A 19,021-nucleotide genomic window follows, 5' to 3' on the forward strand; every position below is an offset into this window, starting at 1 on the left:
ACATGAGTAATTAAAGAATGCAGCGAGTGTATAAGGTTTGTGCAGACAGGCGCACGCGTCATCCTGGTCCAAATGGGGATATAGCTTCTGTAAACAAAACCCATATGTCCCTAATTTGTTATCCTTCCCCACGATCACAGGAACGTGAAACCAGACTTTAAGCTACCACTTTCCCTCTTGTCTTCCTTTTCCCCTCTTAATCCCTTCCTCCTGACCTCTACTGCCAATTAAGGACCATTTGAAATCTATACAACTCTCAAAGCTGTGCAAAGCCTCCACCAAAGTCATGTGCATGAGTGTTGCACCTGAGTGATCTCCATTTGTCTGCATCTTTGGGAAGTTCACCAGATACTGCCGCTCGGGCAGGATGTCTCCTTTCTGCCTCTCTAGAAGACTGACCGTAATGAACCAGCCTGGGAGTTCTGCTTGGGAGTGAAATATTAAATATCAGAGGAAAAGAAACAGAGGAAAATTCGAAGGAGTTAACCTAGCTGATGAAAATGCTCAAACGGTCCCTTCTTATTATTTAAGTCCTATTCCATAAGCTATTCTGCTCCATTACGTGACCGTCTCCCAGTTACACTGGGCACCAAAGGACTGTAGGCATTACAGGCACCTCCATAAAGACTAGTCCTCAGCGATTAAGTTATTTTTTTATCCCTGACACTCTGGACTGCAGCTACCAGGGGAGTAAGGGAGGTGTGGGGTGCTCTGCGACTTCACGCTTCATTTCTCATCCCTATTTGTATTTTTGCTTCTCCTGCTGGAGAGCTATTTTTCCAAGCCAAAATGATAATAATTTCAGCACTTTTTCTGAATCTCCTAAAAAATTGATTTCAGTATAAGCAGGTTTCCAGCAATCCCTTAGAAAAGGAAAAGTGGGGGAGAAACATGCTTGTGCTCTGTGCAGAAACTTGTTCTGGATGCAAGACTTCCCTTGGGCAGCAAATTATTCAAAACTCAGAGATCCTGCACTAAAGCCTGAGAAAATACATATTCCACCGGCAGGAGTCAAGACATCCTCCCTCTGAGCAGTGATTTTCCCCAGGGCGAGTGTAACCGACTGAGCCTGGGCACTGCAAGGATTGCTCCCAAGGCCAACCACCCCTTTCTGGAAGGACGGCTTTGGCGGCTGCCAAGAGTTTAAGTGGTGGTTAACCAAGAGTTCAATTGGCACAATATTCTGAAACGACACAGGGTTTAAGAACTTTAAATAAAATGAATGTGGAGATGCTTGAAGGTGAGAAATCAATTGGCAATGTATCTGCGCAACAGGTAGCAAACTGGGTTTTCTAGTGAGGCATGCAAATTAGAATTAATAATATATACTTGTCCTATTTATTTCCATTTTCTTGTATTTTTATCAGTCCAGAACTCACTTCGTTTCAAGTGGCTTTGAAATTTCAATGACTTGTTTGTGATCTGGGACCTAAACTGAGTAGAGACATACAATTGCCTGATTTTCACTTATGCAAATTTCCTTTTAGACCTCCAGCCATAATGAAGAGCATAACATGATTTACGTTTGAGGCTGTTTTACACAGTAGCATAAAGTAGCTTTCGCACAAATAAAACACTGGCCCATTGATGAAAGGGGGACACTTTTCACTGCAGAATTAAGGAACTGCATAAATTCCCGGTGGGACTTTGATTTGAGAAGTATTTAATCTGAAAAGCGGTCCAGCCAATTAAATGGCTTTTGCTGAGTATCTTACAAAATGCTGCAAAGAACTGTAATTAGTTACAAATAGTCTGTCTCTCTGCTAATGCGGATGCTGCTGCTCTGACACTTTTAGAAACCATTTTAACTGCAATTTTAAACTCCTTGCCTTGGCTTGCCAGCAAGGTGCTGGGCAGGTAGAGGGTGAGTTCAAGCGAGAGAGATGCTGGAGGACCCCAGAGCAACACAGGTGATGCCAAGTCAGCGCTGGCGTCTGTGCCAGCCAAAACCGAGCTGCTTTGGTACTTGGATATTTTCCCTCTCTTCCAAGCTGTGTACGACAGTGTTGATCTGACTGAAAAGCCCAATGCCAAGTCACATGGATTTTGGTCTAAATTCTGGCAGACAAATGTTCCCGGTGGTGGTGCAGGCCCTTGCCCCAAGCACCCCTGCCTCTACTGGGGTGCCTGTTCCCAGCCCAGCACGGTGGAGCAACCTCCCCCAGTGCTGCTTCCTTAGTGCTGTCACAGCCAGCCCCATTGAACATGCTTTTATTTGGATCACCTTGACTGACAGCTATTTCTCCTGTCTTCTGTTACTCAGACTATCCATGTTGTTGGAGTGGGGCATGTCAAGATGTTGCATTGGCTCATCAGAACGAGTCAATATAGGAAAGTCTAAATGTACACTGAAGCAGAGCCCAAGAATAAGCATTGGCGCAACCATCTCATTTCACATGTTGCATTAAAAAAATACACTCATATTCTTAAAAAGTCTAGGAGAACAATACACTGGTGTGGTGGTACGGAGACCTTGGACAATGGTTAGCAGGGAGCACCTGGCCAAGGCACGTCAGCGGAGCTGTAGAGGGGTGCGAGGCTCTCGTCCATCATGGGAAAGGCTTTGAGGCCACAGGGATGAGCAGCCACAACAACACTTTATGAGGTCGTTGTACTTGTGCATCTGCCTGTTGCCTCTCGTCCTACCCTCAGGACAACCTTTGGGTTGCGACTGTCTGTCTGACAAAGGAAGGTCTGACTGAAATGGCATCTAAACTTCACATGAATGAAAGAACGTCTGTGATGATAATAAATAAGCATCTCCTTAATGCTGGTTTTATGAACAAAAAGGCAATTTCTTCTTAAATTAGCTGGCTAAGGTAATCAGTTTACTGTACTTCTGCCAAAAAAAAAAAATTGTTGGCGTTGCTTTTTGCTCAGGATATAAATCTTAGCCTTGTGGAGGGTTATCCAATTTTAAATTTATAAGCAGCCAGATTAAAAATAGAACCAGGTCAATGGGAGCATTTCCGAAACACTGCGGATCAAAACACGTAGCTGACGGCGTGGCGGACCCTCGCTGCCGAGTTCGATGGAAGAGCAGGCACCCGAAGCAGGGGCGCGGTGCAGCCAGCGCCGTGGCAGCGATGTGCTCCTGCCGTGCTGCCGCCGGCTCCTGCTGGGGACCTCATCTGCCTCAGCCACGGGGATTGACCTGGCCTGGCTCACAAAGGCGCGGGGTCCGCGGGGAACGAGCTGCAAAGTCAGAAACGGAGCGCCACGCACGATTACGGCTGCTAAATGAGGGTGGAAGAGGTTTTGCAGTTTAATTTGCTAGTTCTCAGGAGCTAATTTGAGGTACGTGGTATCTGGTTAGGAATGGCAGACAGAACAAGAGACTTACGGCAAGAAAACAAGTGATATGTGGTTCAGAGTTATAATAGTCAAGGAAACAGGTATAAGTCACTGTAATTGCATTAACATTAACATGTTTTCTATCGTGTAGGTCTATCTATCAAGTAGGACACCAGCACTCAGAACAAATGCTTTTGGAGAGCAATAAAACAGCCTGTTGCAGGAGCTCAACGCACAGAAAACGGGGGAAGAACAGATCTTGCACGTTTAATTAACCTTTCCTGCTGCAACAAGAATGTCAAACAACTTCGGTGTCACTGATATGCTAACAGAGGCAAAAATAAACATTGATACAAGAATGAAATACAGCAAAAGTCAACCTTCCCTGACAACTTCCAGGAGCACTGAAAGAACCTGACAACGGAGGCAACGCTGGGTTATCTACAGCGAGCAGGCAAATTTGAATTTCATTTCCTTTTTCTTTTTTTTTTTTTGTTTTATACTATGCAGAGAGACAGATAACTGGGTTTAAAGAAGTCACGCCATTAGAGCCAGACTGAGATCTGCAGGGCACGCGTCATGACACAGCATGTCACCGTGTGCAGGTGGCACATCCCGTATCGCATCCTCCGGAGCGTTCCCTTCTCTGGCCGCCAGCCCCGACCCGCCTAAAGCAACCTGAAAAGCTCTGCCAACATTACAGTTGTATTTCAATAACTGCTTAATACTTCTCAGCTTTAAAAAGAAAAATGATTATGGAAAATTACTTTCAGTTTCAACTACTTGTAGAAAATGTTTATAGTAAGTTACTTCTAAAAAATCTCGCTGCCATGTGAAACTCCGGAGTCTAGCTTACAAAAACCAAGATCTGCTTTCAGTACTAACTGGCTGCCAAACATAAGCTATCTTTGAAAACTGGATACTTATAAACTAGTAACTCAACATCCTCAAGACACCAAGGATGATTAACCAGCAGGGGTGGCAGGCTAACGCCTCTCCCTAAGGAACTCCTCTGCTCACAGGAAGAAAAGCGGATGTAAAGATAGCTCCCACCATCACAGAGAGAGGAGGACGCTCCTCTTCCCCTAAAATCTTGAGCTTCTTTGCTGAAATGCCATCCTGAGTGTGAAAACCAACACTAGCCGCGGTGGCAGCTTTTGGGTAGGATCTGCAGTCCTCCAGGAACGGGATCCAGACTGGTAAATTCATTACCGTAATTAGATTGTAACTTAATATACACTATGGTGGGAAAAATGCCAAAGGCTCGATTTACTGCTTTGCATGGAAGGCAGGTCTGGCTGTGGGTTGAGCAAAACTGTGCAACTGGTGAGTCTTCTCACTACTGTCCACAAAGGAAAAATCAGGAGAAACATGCATTTTTTGATGAACAGAAAAAGAAATTTTGAAATTGTTTCATTGAAACAAGAAACTTGATTTTATTCAACCCAAGAGTCTTTCCTTAACATGAAAGATTTCACTTTGTTCTTGCTATTTCTCTCCTTTTTTAATGTTTTCTCGCTTTATATTTTACTCAATTTCAAAAGGGAAAGTGTTCATTTGAAAAGGAAGCCCCAGAAGTTCTGATTTTTAAATGAAATGTCTTTTAGAAATATTTCAAATTTTAAAGCATCCCTTTTTTTTTTTTTTAAATTACATTACTCACCAAATGCAATCCAGTTTTGCCAGGAGGGTTAGTTCCCAGACTCTTTTTCTGCAGCAAATATACTATAAATCAAAACCATTCTTCTCATCTCTGGAGTTCAACCCAATCTTCCCTGCTGACAGAAGCTGGGCCCTCAGGAGCACTTGGAGGAGAAAACACTGAATTTCTCTCCATGTGTTCAATAAAGAACGATGCTCTATTATGCTCCTGAAGGTGATAACAGGGCAGCAACAAAACAAAGACTTTTTATGACGGTGGGGAGGTCTCTGCACACCTGCCTCCTGGGTACGTAACCTGTAGCCTTCTGCCCTCCAAAAAATATCAAGCAGAAACTAAATATGAAACCAACAGCCCTTCGTACCTCTAAAACCCCTCGCCGTGGCTCTCGTTCAGCTCTGCGGGTAAATCCACAGTAACTCAGAACAGGTAAAACTTTCCCCCGCAAGCTTGGTCCATCTCCTAGAAGCATTTAATTTGCTTTGCAAGATGGGGCTGTTTCCAGCAGCAGTTTGGGGATGGGCACACACTTGTATCAGGATTAGACGTGCTAAGGCATCTTCTACTTAACACAGAAATCCTGTGAAGCTGAAGTTTCACGTTTTTATTGTGCCCGGATCAATGGCTCTGGTTTCAGCGTAAGAAGAGCAGGTGTAGAAAGTCTTTGGGTGAAGAGCACTCTGCCGGCTCTGACAGGGTTAAATCCCAACTTTCCAGGCTGTGCAACCAGTGACCCCTCTTGAAAGCAGTCCTTAATTGGTTATAAGCAATTAACTTTTATTAACACAAGCTGGGGGCACACATCTGTAGTAAATCCCAAGCTGTAAGCACAACGATGCTCCACAGACTACCTGCTTCACCCCCACAGCCACAAGAAGGCAAACGAGCCGTTAGCAAGCGTTTTCCACATGTTACCATGCCAGTGTCCTTCCAGGGAAGCGTTTTGGTTCCAACACCTCTGATTCTCCGTTAATATGCACCATTCAGACAGGGCTTTTTTCTTCAAATTACACCCTTTTTGAGATATTGTAATTGTAGAAGAAAGTAATTTTAAAAATACCCCCAAAATGACTTTCTCACAAAATATTTACTGCGTATTGCACTTGATACAATAAAAGCCCCCGGAAAGCAGGCGCTCTGCTTACCATAAAACGTCAGTTGTCCTCGTGCCACGTTTTTCCCTCTCACGTTTTCAGCTACGCACTCATAAAGTCCAGCATCTTCTTGCTGAAAATTTGGGATTTCAAGAAGTCCACTTGATCTGTGTCTCCTGGCTTTTCTGGGTATCTGCTTCCCATCCGCTCTCCTCCAGCTAATTGTAGGAACCGGGCTAAATAAGGAAAATAAAGCAAAATAAGACTCGCAGAAAAAGCTGTGGGTCTTGTCCTGATAAGCTCTTGTCTAATCAACTTAACACTGTTTCGTGTTTGAGGATGATGAAGATGTGGTCAGTCTGAAGGCTCTGGCAGAGGATCTGGAACAATTTTATCATGGGTGGCTTACATATAATATTAATATACATATGAATACCAATGGTGTACTTCTCACACAGTCTTAAAAGCAGGAGACTCTGTATTATTAAAATGCTGTTTTGACATGTTGTTGACAAGTTGAATATGGGGTTCCATGGTGACAATATATCCATTTTCCTGCCACATTTTGATTTTGGAAGTGTTTACTTCCAAAAGACAGCGTTTACTCTAGAAACAAGAGGCGTGTTTTAAGTGTTGCATGAGACCTCAACACCGGAGAAGCACAAACACATCTTTACTAAATAAGTTACATCATCTCTCTTCCTTGGAAGTTTATATTTTTGGTGAGCAAAGCCCTCGTTCCTCAGGTCCTCTGTCTGTTATGAACGCCTGCAAGAAGGAACTCCTGCTGAGGAAAGTGAATGATGAGGAAATCCTGCAAACTCGGCAATACAGCACTAGGAAAGTGAGGAGCCGGAGGAATAATAATAACGGATCAAAACTTACTTCCCCAAGGCAAAGCACTCCAGTTTCACCGTTGTTCCTTTTGCAGATGGAACCATTTCTGGGAACTGCACTTCTATTTTCGGCTCATACTCTCCCATCACCCCTGTGAACATAAAATAGATGGTAAGGCTCAGTTGAATTTTTGCAATAAATTCGCAAGTGTTCCCGTGCTAGCACAGAGCTGTTCTATACATCATTACTTGCCCAATTAATCCATTCATTTTAAACATGGCCTGTTTCTAACAGCCGTGTAGCGTGGGCTCTTTTCCCATTTACTGCCAGAGAAAAATCGGAACCAGCGCTCCACACCATCTGCCAAAGATTAAAATTTCTTCATGGCTCTGCTGCTTTTTGCTTTTGAATATTCAGGATTTTTGCAGGTAACTTGTGAAATAAGGAAAGCAATAATAAGGGAGGTTCACCACCTTCTAGAAAATGAAATGCAGAACAAATAGCCGTTAGAAAAAGTTTTAACAGCACTGGAGCTAATCGAGGCTTCTATTAACTTCAAGGATTTGGATGCGCAGAGATCCTATACTCTTTGGGCAGTTTCTTTATTTTTACTGCCCCAGTAAATCACATATTGTGGCAGCCTCTTTATGAAATTGTGTTTAAAAATTTGTGCACATAAAAAGGCCGTTATGTTCATGATAAATGGCTACATTTCTAGTCACTGTACTGTCTTAAAACTGGCGCATATAATTTCGCCAATAGCGATTATCAGCTAATTGATGATTGCCATTTAAACCTGAGCTGCGCGGCGCTCCCTGGACGTTGGCCAAGCGAGGAGCGCGCGGCTGCCAGGCGGGAGCGGGGCTGGATCAGAGCAGACGAATGCCACCCGCGTGCGCAGATGCAGAAATGAGACAGCACGAGCAGTACGGAGATGCGACAGCGCCATTTCACAGAGACATTCAGGTAGGTCAGGGCTGCTCATGGTGGCCCAAGTTTGCAGCGCTGCTTTCTGTTCCCCTGCTTTGCAGAAAGGACGCAAGAAACCCCCTTTTTATCTTTTTCAGAGACTTTTATAGCTGAAAATGCTCAATATGAGGCCTACATCAAGCCTACATTTACTTGCTGACCTGTATATTACCTGTCCTCGTGCAACAGCAGGTTACATCACCTTTTTCCAACCCACTCATTGCAAATAAGCATTGCTGCTATGTTATATAAAGGGTAGCTGCCGCACAACATGAAAATTAAAACGCATTTATTAACAGCACAAATACTCTCTCCACAGGCACATCCTGGCCAGCACATATAGCAGGAAACCCACGAGTCTGCGTCAACGCTCCAGCATTCACTACTACACAAACAAGAATTACGGGGCACGCTACTCGTCAGCCCTCTGCACGCTAACATGGCAGCCCTGAAGGGCTGGAAGTGTCTGCTACGGTTAACATCACGGAAAACCCTCTCTATTGTCCCGATGGTGACTTGCCAAATCTTTGCAATCTTGCCTAAATTTCTCCAGACTCCGTGCTAAACGTTTGCTGGATGAGCTTCCGCCGAGACAAGAACAGCTACAGCCCAGCGGTGTCCAAGAGCAAGGCTGGGTGTGAATGCTCGGGAGCAGCAGCGCCGTTTTGCTGATATTAGAACTTATTGACATCTTTTCCCAGAAGATTATTTCCACGTTCTGCACTGAAGGCCACAAATCTGGCAGAGGAAGAGCTTTTGAGGATACGCATCCCACGAAAGCCTGACTGGATTCAGGCAGCTGCCTCGCTTTGCAAGATGCTGGATTTCGGATTGGAGACTTACCTGGAGGAATTATGGTCTCCATCACCCTCCTGAGGTGGCTGAAGAGCTCCTCGGTGCCTGTGCCACCAGCCACCCCCCGCCCCACCACAGCCCGGGTGCGCGAGCAGGGGGGATGCATGTCCCCCCCCAAACCACTCCGCAGGCTCTGCCGGAGGGCGGGAGATGATGCGGCAGCCAAATAACATGGGAGAAAGGGAGCCGGCCCGAGAAGCCGCCTGCAAACCAGCCCTCAACAAGCAAAAATCCACGAGAACGGTTCCTTCTTCTGCGCCACCTCCACTCCTGAAGCAGGAACTCAGCCCCCTTAGGCAAAGCAGGCTGTAGAGTGTCGTGTGACGCTAAGGGGCTATTTAGGAAATTAAGGCAGAATGTGTTATTACTACGTTATTCGCCTGACAGAGCAGGAGGGAGGAATGGGAGGGAGGAAAAACGGCACTTTTTTGCCTCATCTTCACTCATTCCTTTTCTTGTTCCCTTTCTTTGCCTCGGGCTGGGACCGGAGAGCTGTAATCCCAGGGGTGACAAAAGCCCAGACCGGGATGGGAAGGACGTTGGCTCCAGCCGCTGTTACCCACAGCCCTGCAGCTCTGGCAACTGCTGCTGCCTCCTACAACTGTGAGGGCAGCCGTTTAACCAGCATTACGGCAAACTCTAACCACTTAAAAATAAGGACCCATATCTGGAAAAATCACCAGGCTCCCACTGCAATTATAACCTACCTACACAGATATATATAGGCTATGCTGTGAGTCCTGCGTCTCCGCTGTATAGGAGAAACATCAGTGCAGTTGAGATATCTCTGTCCCGAATCCAAGACCATTTCCACGCAGACAGGCCTTATTTCTCCTACTCTTCCTGGGTGATTTAACATCTGACTTAGCCATGCAGGTGGAAGGGACGGGGGAGAAGATAAAAGACTAAAATAGACACCAGGTTTGTAGCTTGGAGGACGCTTCCAGTGTCATGGCACATCAGATGCTCCCTGTGTTTGCATTTCAGAGGCTTTCTTATTTTTCTTCCAATTTCAAGGCTTAAAAATGTGGTTTTGGATGAAAGTCCCAGGAATTCAGAAGCAAGCTAATTTGTCTGAGGAGATGATATGCATTTCCTGACAACACCTGTGAAATGTTAAAGTTTAATTGGCCCATACAGCTGCTGCTGATGGTAATTTTATTCCAGGACTATTTCAGTTCTTTCCTACTATTACTGTTTTAATTCTGATGTAAAAAAATCTGACGTGCATTTTAAAGAGAAGTAGTAAAGTACTGCAAGAGTGGTGGCTCTCAGCACCTGGGTGCTCCTAACAAGCTTTGGCTGGCGTTTGCCGCAGGGCTGGGATTGCCCAGAGGGTCCCAAAGGTGCTGCGGTGGCGCTCCCGGGTACCCACTGCCCTTCTGGGGGTCACGGTGCAGAGACTGGGGTCTCGACAGGGACAGGGCAGCCAGGGGAGGACAGGCGGGCACTGGTTTATTAAATGGAGGGGATAGTCTGCAGGTTTGTTCCCTTTCCTCCCTCTCTTCCAGTCCGTATCCCATAGCGAACTGCCAGACAGCTCGCTGGGGAAAGCCATTCAAATTTAAATCCTTTTCCTGTCTGAGCTGCACTAAGTGCTACAATCCTAGCGGACACCTTCCTTCAGGCTTTAGGATCATTCTCAGCCTTCCGTGCCATAGACATTTAGTTATTTATTTTATTTCCCAGGTGCAAATAGCTCAGAGAGCCCTTTCTCTGCAACGGAGGTACCAGCTGGTAGTGTCAGGACTAACTCCTGTCCCTGCAGAACGCAGGCTGAAGCCCAGCCTCAATACCCTGGGAAATCTAGAAAACCATAACATCTTTTCTCTTTTTTTATACACTAGCACTTACGTGATGTGAAAGCGGGAGCTGCTTGTCGTTGCCAAAGCCCTGTGCTGGAATATGGGTGCTCATTTCAGGAGGACAGGTCCCAGACTGTAAATGTGCAGTTTTGGGGACTCCTGCACTTCTATAATGTCTTTAAATCTTTTATCCACCTGCATTACAGGCATCCTCGACGCCACAAATCCATCCAGCTACATGAAAATATTTAAATAGGGGGTGATTGCATGCATTTGTGGGAGGGAAACAAGGGGGACAGAGGAAAACAGTACTTTTCCCAGCACACACTGTATTTATTATCATCAGATAACCTCTGTCCACAGAAGCAGAGAGTTTGAGCTCACTCTGACCATGACGGCTGCCTCGGCACGGTCTGTGCCTACAACCATCCCGTTACCCTCTATGATATTTATCTCTCTAAGGAGGTAAAGCTGTCTGAGGATAACTAATGGTGTAAGAGGCACCTTCTGCTTCCACAGCAGCGACAGGGAAGGAACCTGAGCTCTGTCAACAAGAGCAGGTACCGCTGGTTACAAAAAGCAACTGCAAACAACATCAGGAGATCTGTAACTCCGGAGTCGCGTAGCTGAAAACAAGGAAAAAAGAAGCACAAAAGGCACAGACGGGGGAAGCAATCGGCCTACAGGATCTGATCTCATCCCCTGCACCCACACCTTTTCCTTTTACAGGTTACAGCTCAACAGCCTGGCATTGTAAAGCAAGCACTGCTCAAAAAACCCCCATGATAAACCCTCTTTTTCCAGGATGAATATATTCAAGTTAAAACAACCACAACAAAGGCAGCAGGTATTTGACACAAAAGGCCTGAATGATTCACCACTGAGTGTATAAAGATTACTGCCATCAACTGAAGAAGAAACTGGAACAGAAACCTCGGGGATCTCGCAGGCTGTCCCGCACGCCCAGACCCGCAGCGCTGAGCGGCTCCGGGGGAACAAGGGCTGTTGGATGAGCAGCTCAGACCCACCACGTAACTCGTACGCGTATCTGTCAAAACAAGTGAAATTCTTGCCACCCAACAGCATAGGGACAGCCAAACTGTGAGCATCCAGACTCTGTTTTCTTCCTCCAGCCCCAGAATTGGGAATTTTAAAAGTTTTTTGAGTGAGAGATTTTCATCAGCACAAAAGGAAGAAGTCTTCTTTTCCTCTTTTCAACTCAGCGTGAAATAATTAAAACAACAAATATAGGCGCTATTCTTAGTTCTGTGCAACCCATATTCCTTTTAGATAGTATCTTATTCCACTGTTTGTTTCCTTCAAAGTAACGGGGCTATGTATAAACTACAGGGACTCATAATTAATTCTGCGTGACAGCAAAAATCTTTTGCAGTTTAAAAATAACTTTGGTTTTTGAGCAAACCCAGAAATTTCACAAGGAGATTGTTGTAAAGTCCCTGGATTTTTTGGGGGATTCACAAAAAGTATCTCAATATGAAGCCAACCAGGCAGTAACTTAGAAAATTTAGCAACGATTTTATGAAGGATGCACTGGAAGAGGTGGGACTATCCCGCTGGGATGCCAGCCCTCCAGCCCAGGGCTGATACAGCCCAGAGCTGCATCAACCCCTCCGTAACTCGGCAGCTGTTGGGGGGACGGGGGACCCCCCCACCCCTTCTGAGCTGCACAAGGGCTCCCACAGCAGTGGTACCTTGCTGCCCACCCAGGCGGCAGCCAGAGGAGCAGCTCGGTACGTGCAAATCAACCGGGAGAGGGACATGATGACTTTTTTCCCCACTTAACTCACCAACCGAAATGAAATGGAACAGAAACATTAATTGTTTACGACCTAGCCTCCGAGCCTACCAATTTAACGATGAAGCGTTGTAAGGAAAAATAACATGTCATATATATTAAGATATACTGGACATGTCAGATTTGAATACAAAAGATAAACACGACAACTTTGCCAGTGGAAATACGACGTGCCTCGCATTTTTCTCTCTTCTCTTGTTCACGCTTCTGAAGCAACATACATAATTTCTCTTTTCAAGCGTGATAGAGCGTTATCTTTGGATTTTATAGGGTTACTTTATGCGGAAGGAAAAATTGAGACCTGCTGATTTTTAAAATGAAGCTTGCCTGTAATAGTACTGCAGTCCTATTTGAAAATATACATTTAGTGCAATCCAATTTGGAAATACACATTTAGCCTGTATTTAGCTTTCGAGTACAGCCATCGTTGGCTCTATGGATACCCCAGCACCTTTCCTGTTTAACTCAGGAACGCATTCCTCAGCCCCTCAGAGGTTCAATTAAAGTTTCATATCTTTAACAAACAGCAGAGTGCACTTCAAAGGGATCGGAGAGCATTCCTGCGAATTACCTCAGGAAGGCAATCGGTCCCCGTAAATAAGGCGGGGTGTGCGGAGGAGCGACGCGCTGGGCTGAAGCCCTCGGCGAGGCACTTTACAATCAGGCCGCCTAGCAATCATCCCAGCATCAGCCCCGTCTCAGAACAGCAGCAGACATCGAGCTTGATTGTGATAAATGGAAGCGCTTCCAGCTAGGTTTGCATAAAAGCCCTGCTAATGTAATACTTCAAAATATTTCTTCTTCAACGGTGAAAATGTTAATATAAGACAAATTTAAATATCCCTCTTAATCCTTCATACATTAGGTGACTTTCTCTGGACTCCGAGGGACAGATTTAGTGCCCCCGTGTTTACAGAAATGCGGCCTCCCCTGTAACAGAGAGCAGATCTGGCACAGAGCTGGGAAAGCAGTCGTCGTCACCCCTCCCAGCCCAGCCGCGGCGCCTTCTCATCACCACAATGTTTCCAAACTCCCCATCTGCAGGGACCGTGTTAACGTGAAGGGGGCGGCTACGGGCAGGAGGCTGGCGGCAACGAGCCCGTATTTTAAAAGCAAGGAATTTTTGTCAAATACCACTAGGCCTCGATGGATCTTCTACAAGAAGTTTCTAGTAACGCATTTCTATTTCTGGAACAAACGTCCTAACTGTTTTCCTTTAAACAGAAAAACTTTAATTAATTTTAATTGCAAATTAGCACGCAAATGTATTTTTCTTATCTACTTAAAAATGACGACGATACAAATCAGCTGTCTGTATAAATTTAGAAATCCTCTTTTGGTTTCTTCTCGCTTTTTTGTATTATTCCACAAACTACTAAAAATAGCACTAATTCTGCTCGGAAATACAGCCTGAGCTAACAGTTACCGAAACAACAAAGTGCTTTTGTTCACTTTTGGGCTGCGTAAAATGAGCAAAACTGCAGTATATCCAAACTCTAAATTCTATTTTATTTCCTGTCTTTGGCCAGGCGTCGCCAGGCTTTGCTTTTATACTTATAGCCCGACACTGAGAGTTGTTCCAGTCGTGGGAAGGGCAACCTTGGGCACAGCATCATAAACCCCACCGCTGTGACCTTGAACTGCGGCCGAAGTAGAGATCCCCAGCCTCACTGAATCTCTGTGAAGGTGAAAACCTCTCCCTTTGCTCTGATATAGATATATATTTTGGGTCATTTCTGAATTGCTGGGCGACAGACAGTCAAAGAACCTCTCCAACCCCAGCCCCCAATACCCCTCCTCCAAGTCCTACCGTCGTTCCTGAGGATGAGTGGGGTGGGGGGACCCAGGACCCTGCTGTTGGTCACCATGTTCGTCACCACGCACGTGTAGTTGCCCACGTCCGAAGCTTCCACCTTCGCGATGTACAAATTCCCAGTCTCTTGCGAAACGAAGCGGCGATTGTCCTGGTGTACGAAGGTCGGGTACTCGTTGAAGATCCACGCGTAGGTGAGCTCTGGAAGCACAAGGTACCACCAGCGTTAGTGACAGGGCGCACATCCCCACGGGGCGCCGCCTGACGCGGGGCTCACCTCAAGTCGGAGCTAAAGCCCTGAAAATAGCTTTCTCCCTGCCCGCTTAGGTTTGGGAAATCGGATGCATCACAGCCCGTGAAATGATGAAAAAGGTTAACATTTTGCAAGTTCTCATCTTTATGGCTACAAATATAAATTTCCAGCTGTGACACTTCTGAGCCTGCACACGGATCTAATATTCTCGGTGCGCCTTCAAGTTCGTCCAGTCCAGAATATAATGCATTTCACGAGAATCTCACCTTTTTGTCATGAACGTTTCAACCTGACTCATGACTTTTCTTTTATTCTTCCTTCTCTTTTTTTTTTTTTTCCTTTAAAGACAGTTTGGAGAAGGATCTGCTGAGCCGTGTTCTCACAGACTGTACGTCACGTTCCTTTGGAATTTCTGAATCAGCAAACAACTGAACGCTAAATTGAGCAGCCGTAATCTTCTATATGACTAATTAGATGGTACTCTGTCTTTTGTACGGTATCTTTGGAAGTTATTTGTGCAACAAAAAAACCCAAGTGAGAGAAATGACGCTAGTGGTCGCAGAGGTTGTAAGCGAGGTTGATGCAATATAACCTTATTATATTTGCCTAAGATTAATGCCCAAACACCCTGAAAAGGCTTGAAGAACTAAAGCGAATACAAGATTGCTGTAGTTTTCTAAGGGAACACTAATTATATGAAAAAGTGTATTCTGAGTTCTGAGTTTAATACCCTAATGAGTCATAACTGTAATTGACCTCAACACCATTAGGTACTTTGGAAAATATATTCTGCCCTCATGTTCCACTGTTTACACGTATAAGAGGCTGAATGCAGATTGTTGGCTTTTATGTATTTATTTTTAACAACAGGATTATAGAATGCCTGCTTAGACTTTTAGGAAGAGATGATAATTATGTTTATGTGGGAATATCTAATAATCATATTTACACATGTGCATCTAATTATAAGTAACCTCATGCTGATGTCAAGAGGATACTCAGAGCAAACAAGGTACCACTTCTCAGCTGGCTTATTATTTTCTGTAAGTAGTTTTTTTTTTTTTTCCCATTTACTCTTGGCGAACAATTATCTTGTTCCTCCAGAAGCATCCAGCAATAGGCAGATAAACATCACTGCCCTGGAATGCACAGAGGCATTTAAATTTGAGTGAATCTTCACACCGCAGGTTTCCACCAAAGCTCCCCGACCTCCGCAATACAACAACACTTTGCATTGACTGTGGGATGGTGAATTGACCCCGCGTTCCTCAGAAAAACACAGAACTGGGAGGGTCCTTCTGGGTCGACCATCCCCTTCCCACCCTATCCTTCCCCAGGAGGTTACGTAGTTTTATTCATAAATATACCCTAGAAGCAGCAAGGTTTTTGGCTCCTACTTTTCTCTTGTAAGTTGGTATTACTTTAATTCCTAAGAACCCTCTAATTTCCAGGTTAAATATTTTCATTATTCGTCTATAGCTATGTGCTCCTGGGCTAATGATGCCTTTAGCTTAAAGAGTTCTTGCCTCTTCACTGGTGAGAGCCATCAAGAGCCCTTCTGCCTTCATTTTCAAAACAGTCTTTCCAATCTTATGATCGTTGTAGAAGCTTTTCCTAGCCTCTGCCTTAGTTAAAAGTCTTGAATATTTGTGTCATTGGAGCTAGGTTGGAAATCCTGGGTAAGCAGGTCACAGGAGGGCAGAAGGCAAATGTCAAGTTGCACAGTAGCATAGAGGTCTGATCAAAGAGAGCACCAAATGGTGATCACGTGGGATTCCTCCACACAGAGGGGCCCAACGCAGAGGGTGCTAATGGAGACCTACTTCCAGAGCACAAAACGTCAAAATCTCCCCAGAAGCCACCTTCAAACTCTGTTAATTTGGCTACTTAAAATGGAGGAACATGATGGAGACCTGATGTCACAGCTCTGCCTTCCCTTCATTACAACAAATCATCGTCCAGAAAAATACAACTGCCTGAATTACTCAGCCTTAGACATCAGCAGTCCATTATTGCTATATAATATTTAAATCAACAGGATAATTCTCTCTCTCAAATAACATGGGACTGATGGAATATAGAGCACGGGGAATAACGCAGACTGGAGCATCTGTAAGTGCATTTGCTTGTGTAGCAACATGTAAATAAATACTATATCAAACTCACTTTGATTTCCTTAGAGATCCTGGTGCAATACTTATGGCTTTTCAAACTTGACGGATTTCTTTTGATAAGGTTTCCCATACTAATTGCTCTGGAAGTGATAGACAGTTCACATCCCATAGGCAATCTGTAACAACTGTGTAAACAGACACTTAAAATACAGCCTGAGATGGCTCCTGGCGACTGCACGATTGAAACTTTCACCAAAGCTACAGACATGGAGTCTTCCTGTACAAAGAAGGAGCAGTAGCAGGCGATTCATGGTTCTCTAATTACACATTAGACTCTACATCCCTGAGGAATTTATTAAAAACTTCTCCTTTCTAATCTGGGGCTGTTTTCATGCAATTTTGCCTAATTCACAACACTTTTAATTTCCCCTTCAAAGCACATTCAGGAAGGTCTCTTGAACACAGAACATTATCAGAAGATTTCTGGCCCATATTTGCTGTTTTTAAAGACAAGCAGAAACTCCGCCAGCTGCAATCCCACCGCCAGGAGCAGAGCACCAGGTTATCCACGGCAAAGACCTATCTTGTACTTTGACACTGCACTTTGCTGCCCTGACGGCCTGGATTTCCACCACAGATCAGAACGAGATGAAGACTTTTGGGTGGCAAATCTTCACTTCCGTAATGATAATCAGCAGGGACAGGAGGATGGAAAAGTTACTTGTATGTTTTTGGCACAGATGGTCCATGCACGGCTCTAACTGTCGCCAGGTGGAAGACATTCAACCCCAAAGCTTTTCTTGCTCTACTGCTTTCACCTAAAGAGCACTTTTTTTATCTACACAAATCCACGCTGATGGGTTACATGCACTTGGGTACCTGGAAGACCCACACTACCGCCGCAGGCACACGGCAGAAGGAGGAAAGTGGGTTTCTTTTTTGCCAAAAGAACTTTCTGTGCCCAAGGTCCCGGGCTGCCAGGTATTTGCTCTGCTGGTTCAGAGCAAAGACAACAGAGACGGGGAAGAGCGCCCTAAATTATTTAACATTGCTCACCTATTGCAAGGGAGCCTATGGAAAATTCGGGCTCGTGAAGAGCAGAGGAGGTGGAGGTGGGGAGCGCACAGGCGCGTTCGCAGAAGCTTGATTTGACTTTGCCTGAGAAGGATGGTGGAAGCGATGGGCACCAACGCGCAGAGCTGCAAATCACTCCCAGATCAGCCACGTGGCAGGAAAGCCCACTGCACACCAGCAGACCATTAACCTCTTCTCCACACTCCCTCCCCTGCCACGGCAGCGCAGGCTTTCAGGAGACGCTCAATCACATAGAGATAACACGGTACACTTACCATTAATATTTATGTCTCTGGGCTAGTGATCGGCAGGAGAACACGATAAGCGGTACGTGGCAGGCAGGCTATATGCCTCATACATCCATCTATGCAACATCAGACAGGAACAGTCTTGATTCAAAGCTCCACCGACAGCCTTTTATTCAAGTCGCTATTTGCAAAGTTGTTTTACTTAGACGTGCGTGGCAGCAATGCCGAAAAAGAAGCCAGGAGCCTTTTTCTTCACTCCTTTTATCCCTTTCAGAGACTATCTCACACCAGTTGCTCCCCCCGCGCACTACAGTGAACCCTGATGCTCAGGCTACCTCTGTGTTTCAGGACCAAGTGTACCAACCGCAAACGCATGCCCTGCATCACACACAAATATCAATGAATATTTAAAAATAGAACCCGAGGCCTCTGCCACTATTGCATGGCTAAATATCACGGTTTAACAAAATTTAGAGCAGCCAGCAGTTGCCATCGACTTTAGCAATTAAAAAGGAAATAAATTATTCACGCCACCTGAATATAGATTTTTAGATGTTTAATATATATTCTTTTCCAATTTTATTACCGGAGTGCAGACAAACTCTTGGGTTTTTTTCCCCCAAGAAGAAATGTTCTGAGCCGCTTCCAGGGCACCAGCAGAGAAACCTGGCAGCCCGGTGCCACACCGCAGGGGTGGAGAAGCTGAGCCCGCCGGGGTGCTGCTGCACAGCCCAGCACCTTCGCTCACCCCGGCCCAAATGAGAGACGCAAAGCAGAAGAAGTCACATCACTTTGCCTTGCTACACGGTTTTTGTCTGGTTTTTTTTTTTGGGGGGGGTTTTTTGCTCAGCAAAGCATGCAGCCCTCCTGGGTCTGCTTTGCCTGATCACATCCAGATCTCGTCTTTTTCTAAAGCATTCAGTGATAAACCCTATTAAAGCGTGAGTCTCTCCTGTGCGGCCCCAGAACGCTCTCCGCTCAAGACAAGAAACAAAGCTAAAGACACTGCAGATTTTAAACTTTCTCTAAATGATAGCAAGCGGGGAAAAAAGGTTACTGAAAGAAATTCTGTTACGAGTAATTATTATAATTAGACCATATGGTTTGCCAAAATAATGTTCTCTGGTCTTCTGTCTTGTCACACACGTACGGTTTTGTCTTTGCTTTGCCTTTGCCTTTTAGTACAAGA

The 19,021-nt window shown here is 45.1% G+C and overlaps 1 protein-coding gene across 3 annotated transcripts in view; it reads right to left on the reverse strand.

The window, feature by feature from the left end:
- LOC104047469 (contactin-4) overlaps nt 1-19,021 on the reverse strand; it is a 353,961-nt gene that overhangs the window by 71,229 nt on the left and 263,711 nt on the right. For all 3 annotated transcript variants that reach the window (XM_064453439.1, XM_064453440.1, XM_064453438.1), the window contains 3 exons: nt 14,141-14,344; nt 6,934-7,036; nt 6,100-6,284 (listed from right to left, as the gene is read on the reverse strand). In XM_064453439.1, coding sequence (XP_064309509.1) covers nt 6,100-6,284; nt 6,934-7,036; nt 14,141-14,344 — 492 coding nt within the window. The remainder of the gene's footprint in view (nt 1-6,099; nt 6,285-6,933; nt 7,037-14,140; nt 14,345-19,021) is intronic.

The sequence above is a fragment of the Phalacrocorax carbo genome, chromosome 6 (assembly GCF_963921805.1).
Source record: "Phalacrocorax carbo chromosome 6, bPhaCar2.1, whole genome shotgun sequence".
NCBI classification, from domain to species: domain Eukaryota; kingdom Metazoa; phylum Chordata; class Aves; order Suliformes; family Phalacrocoracidae; genus Phalacrocorax; species Phalacrocorax carbo.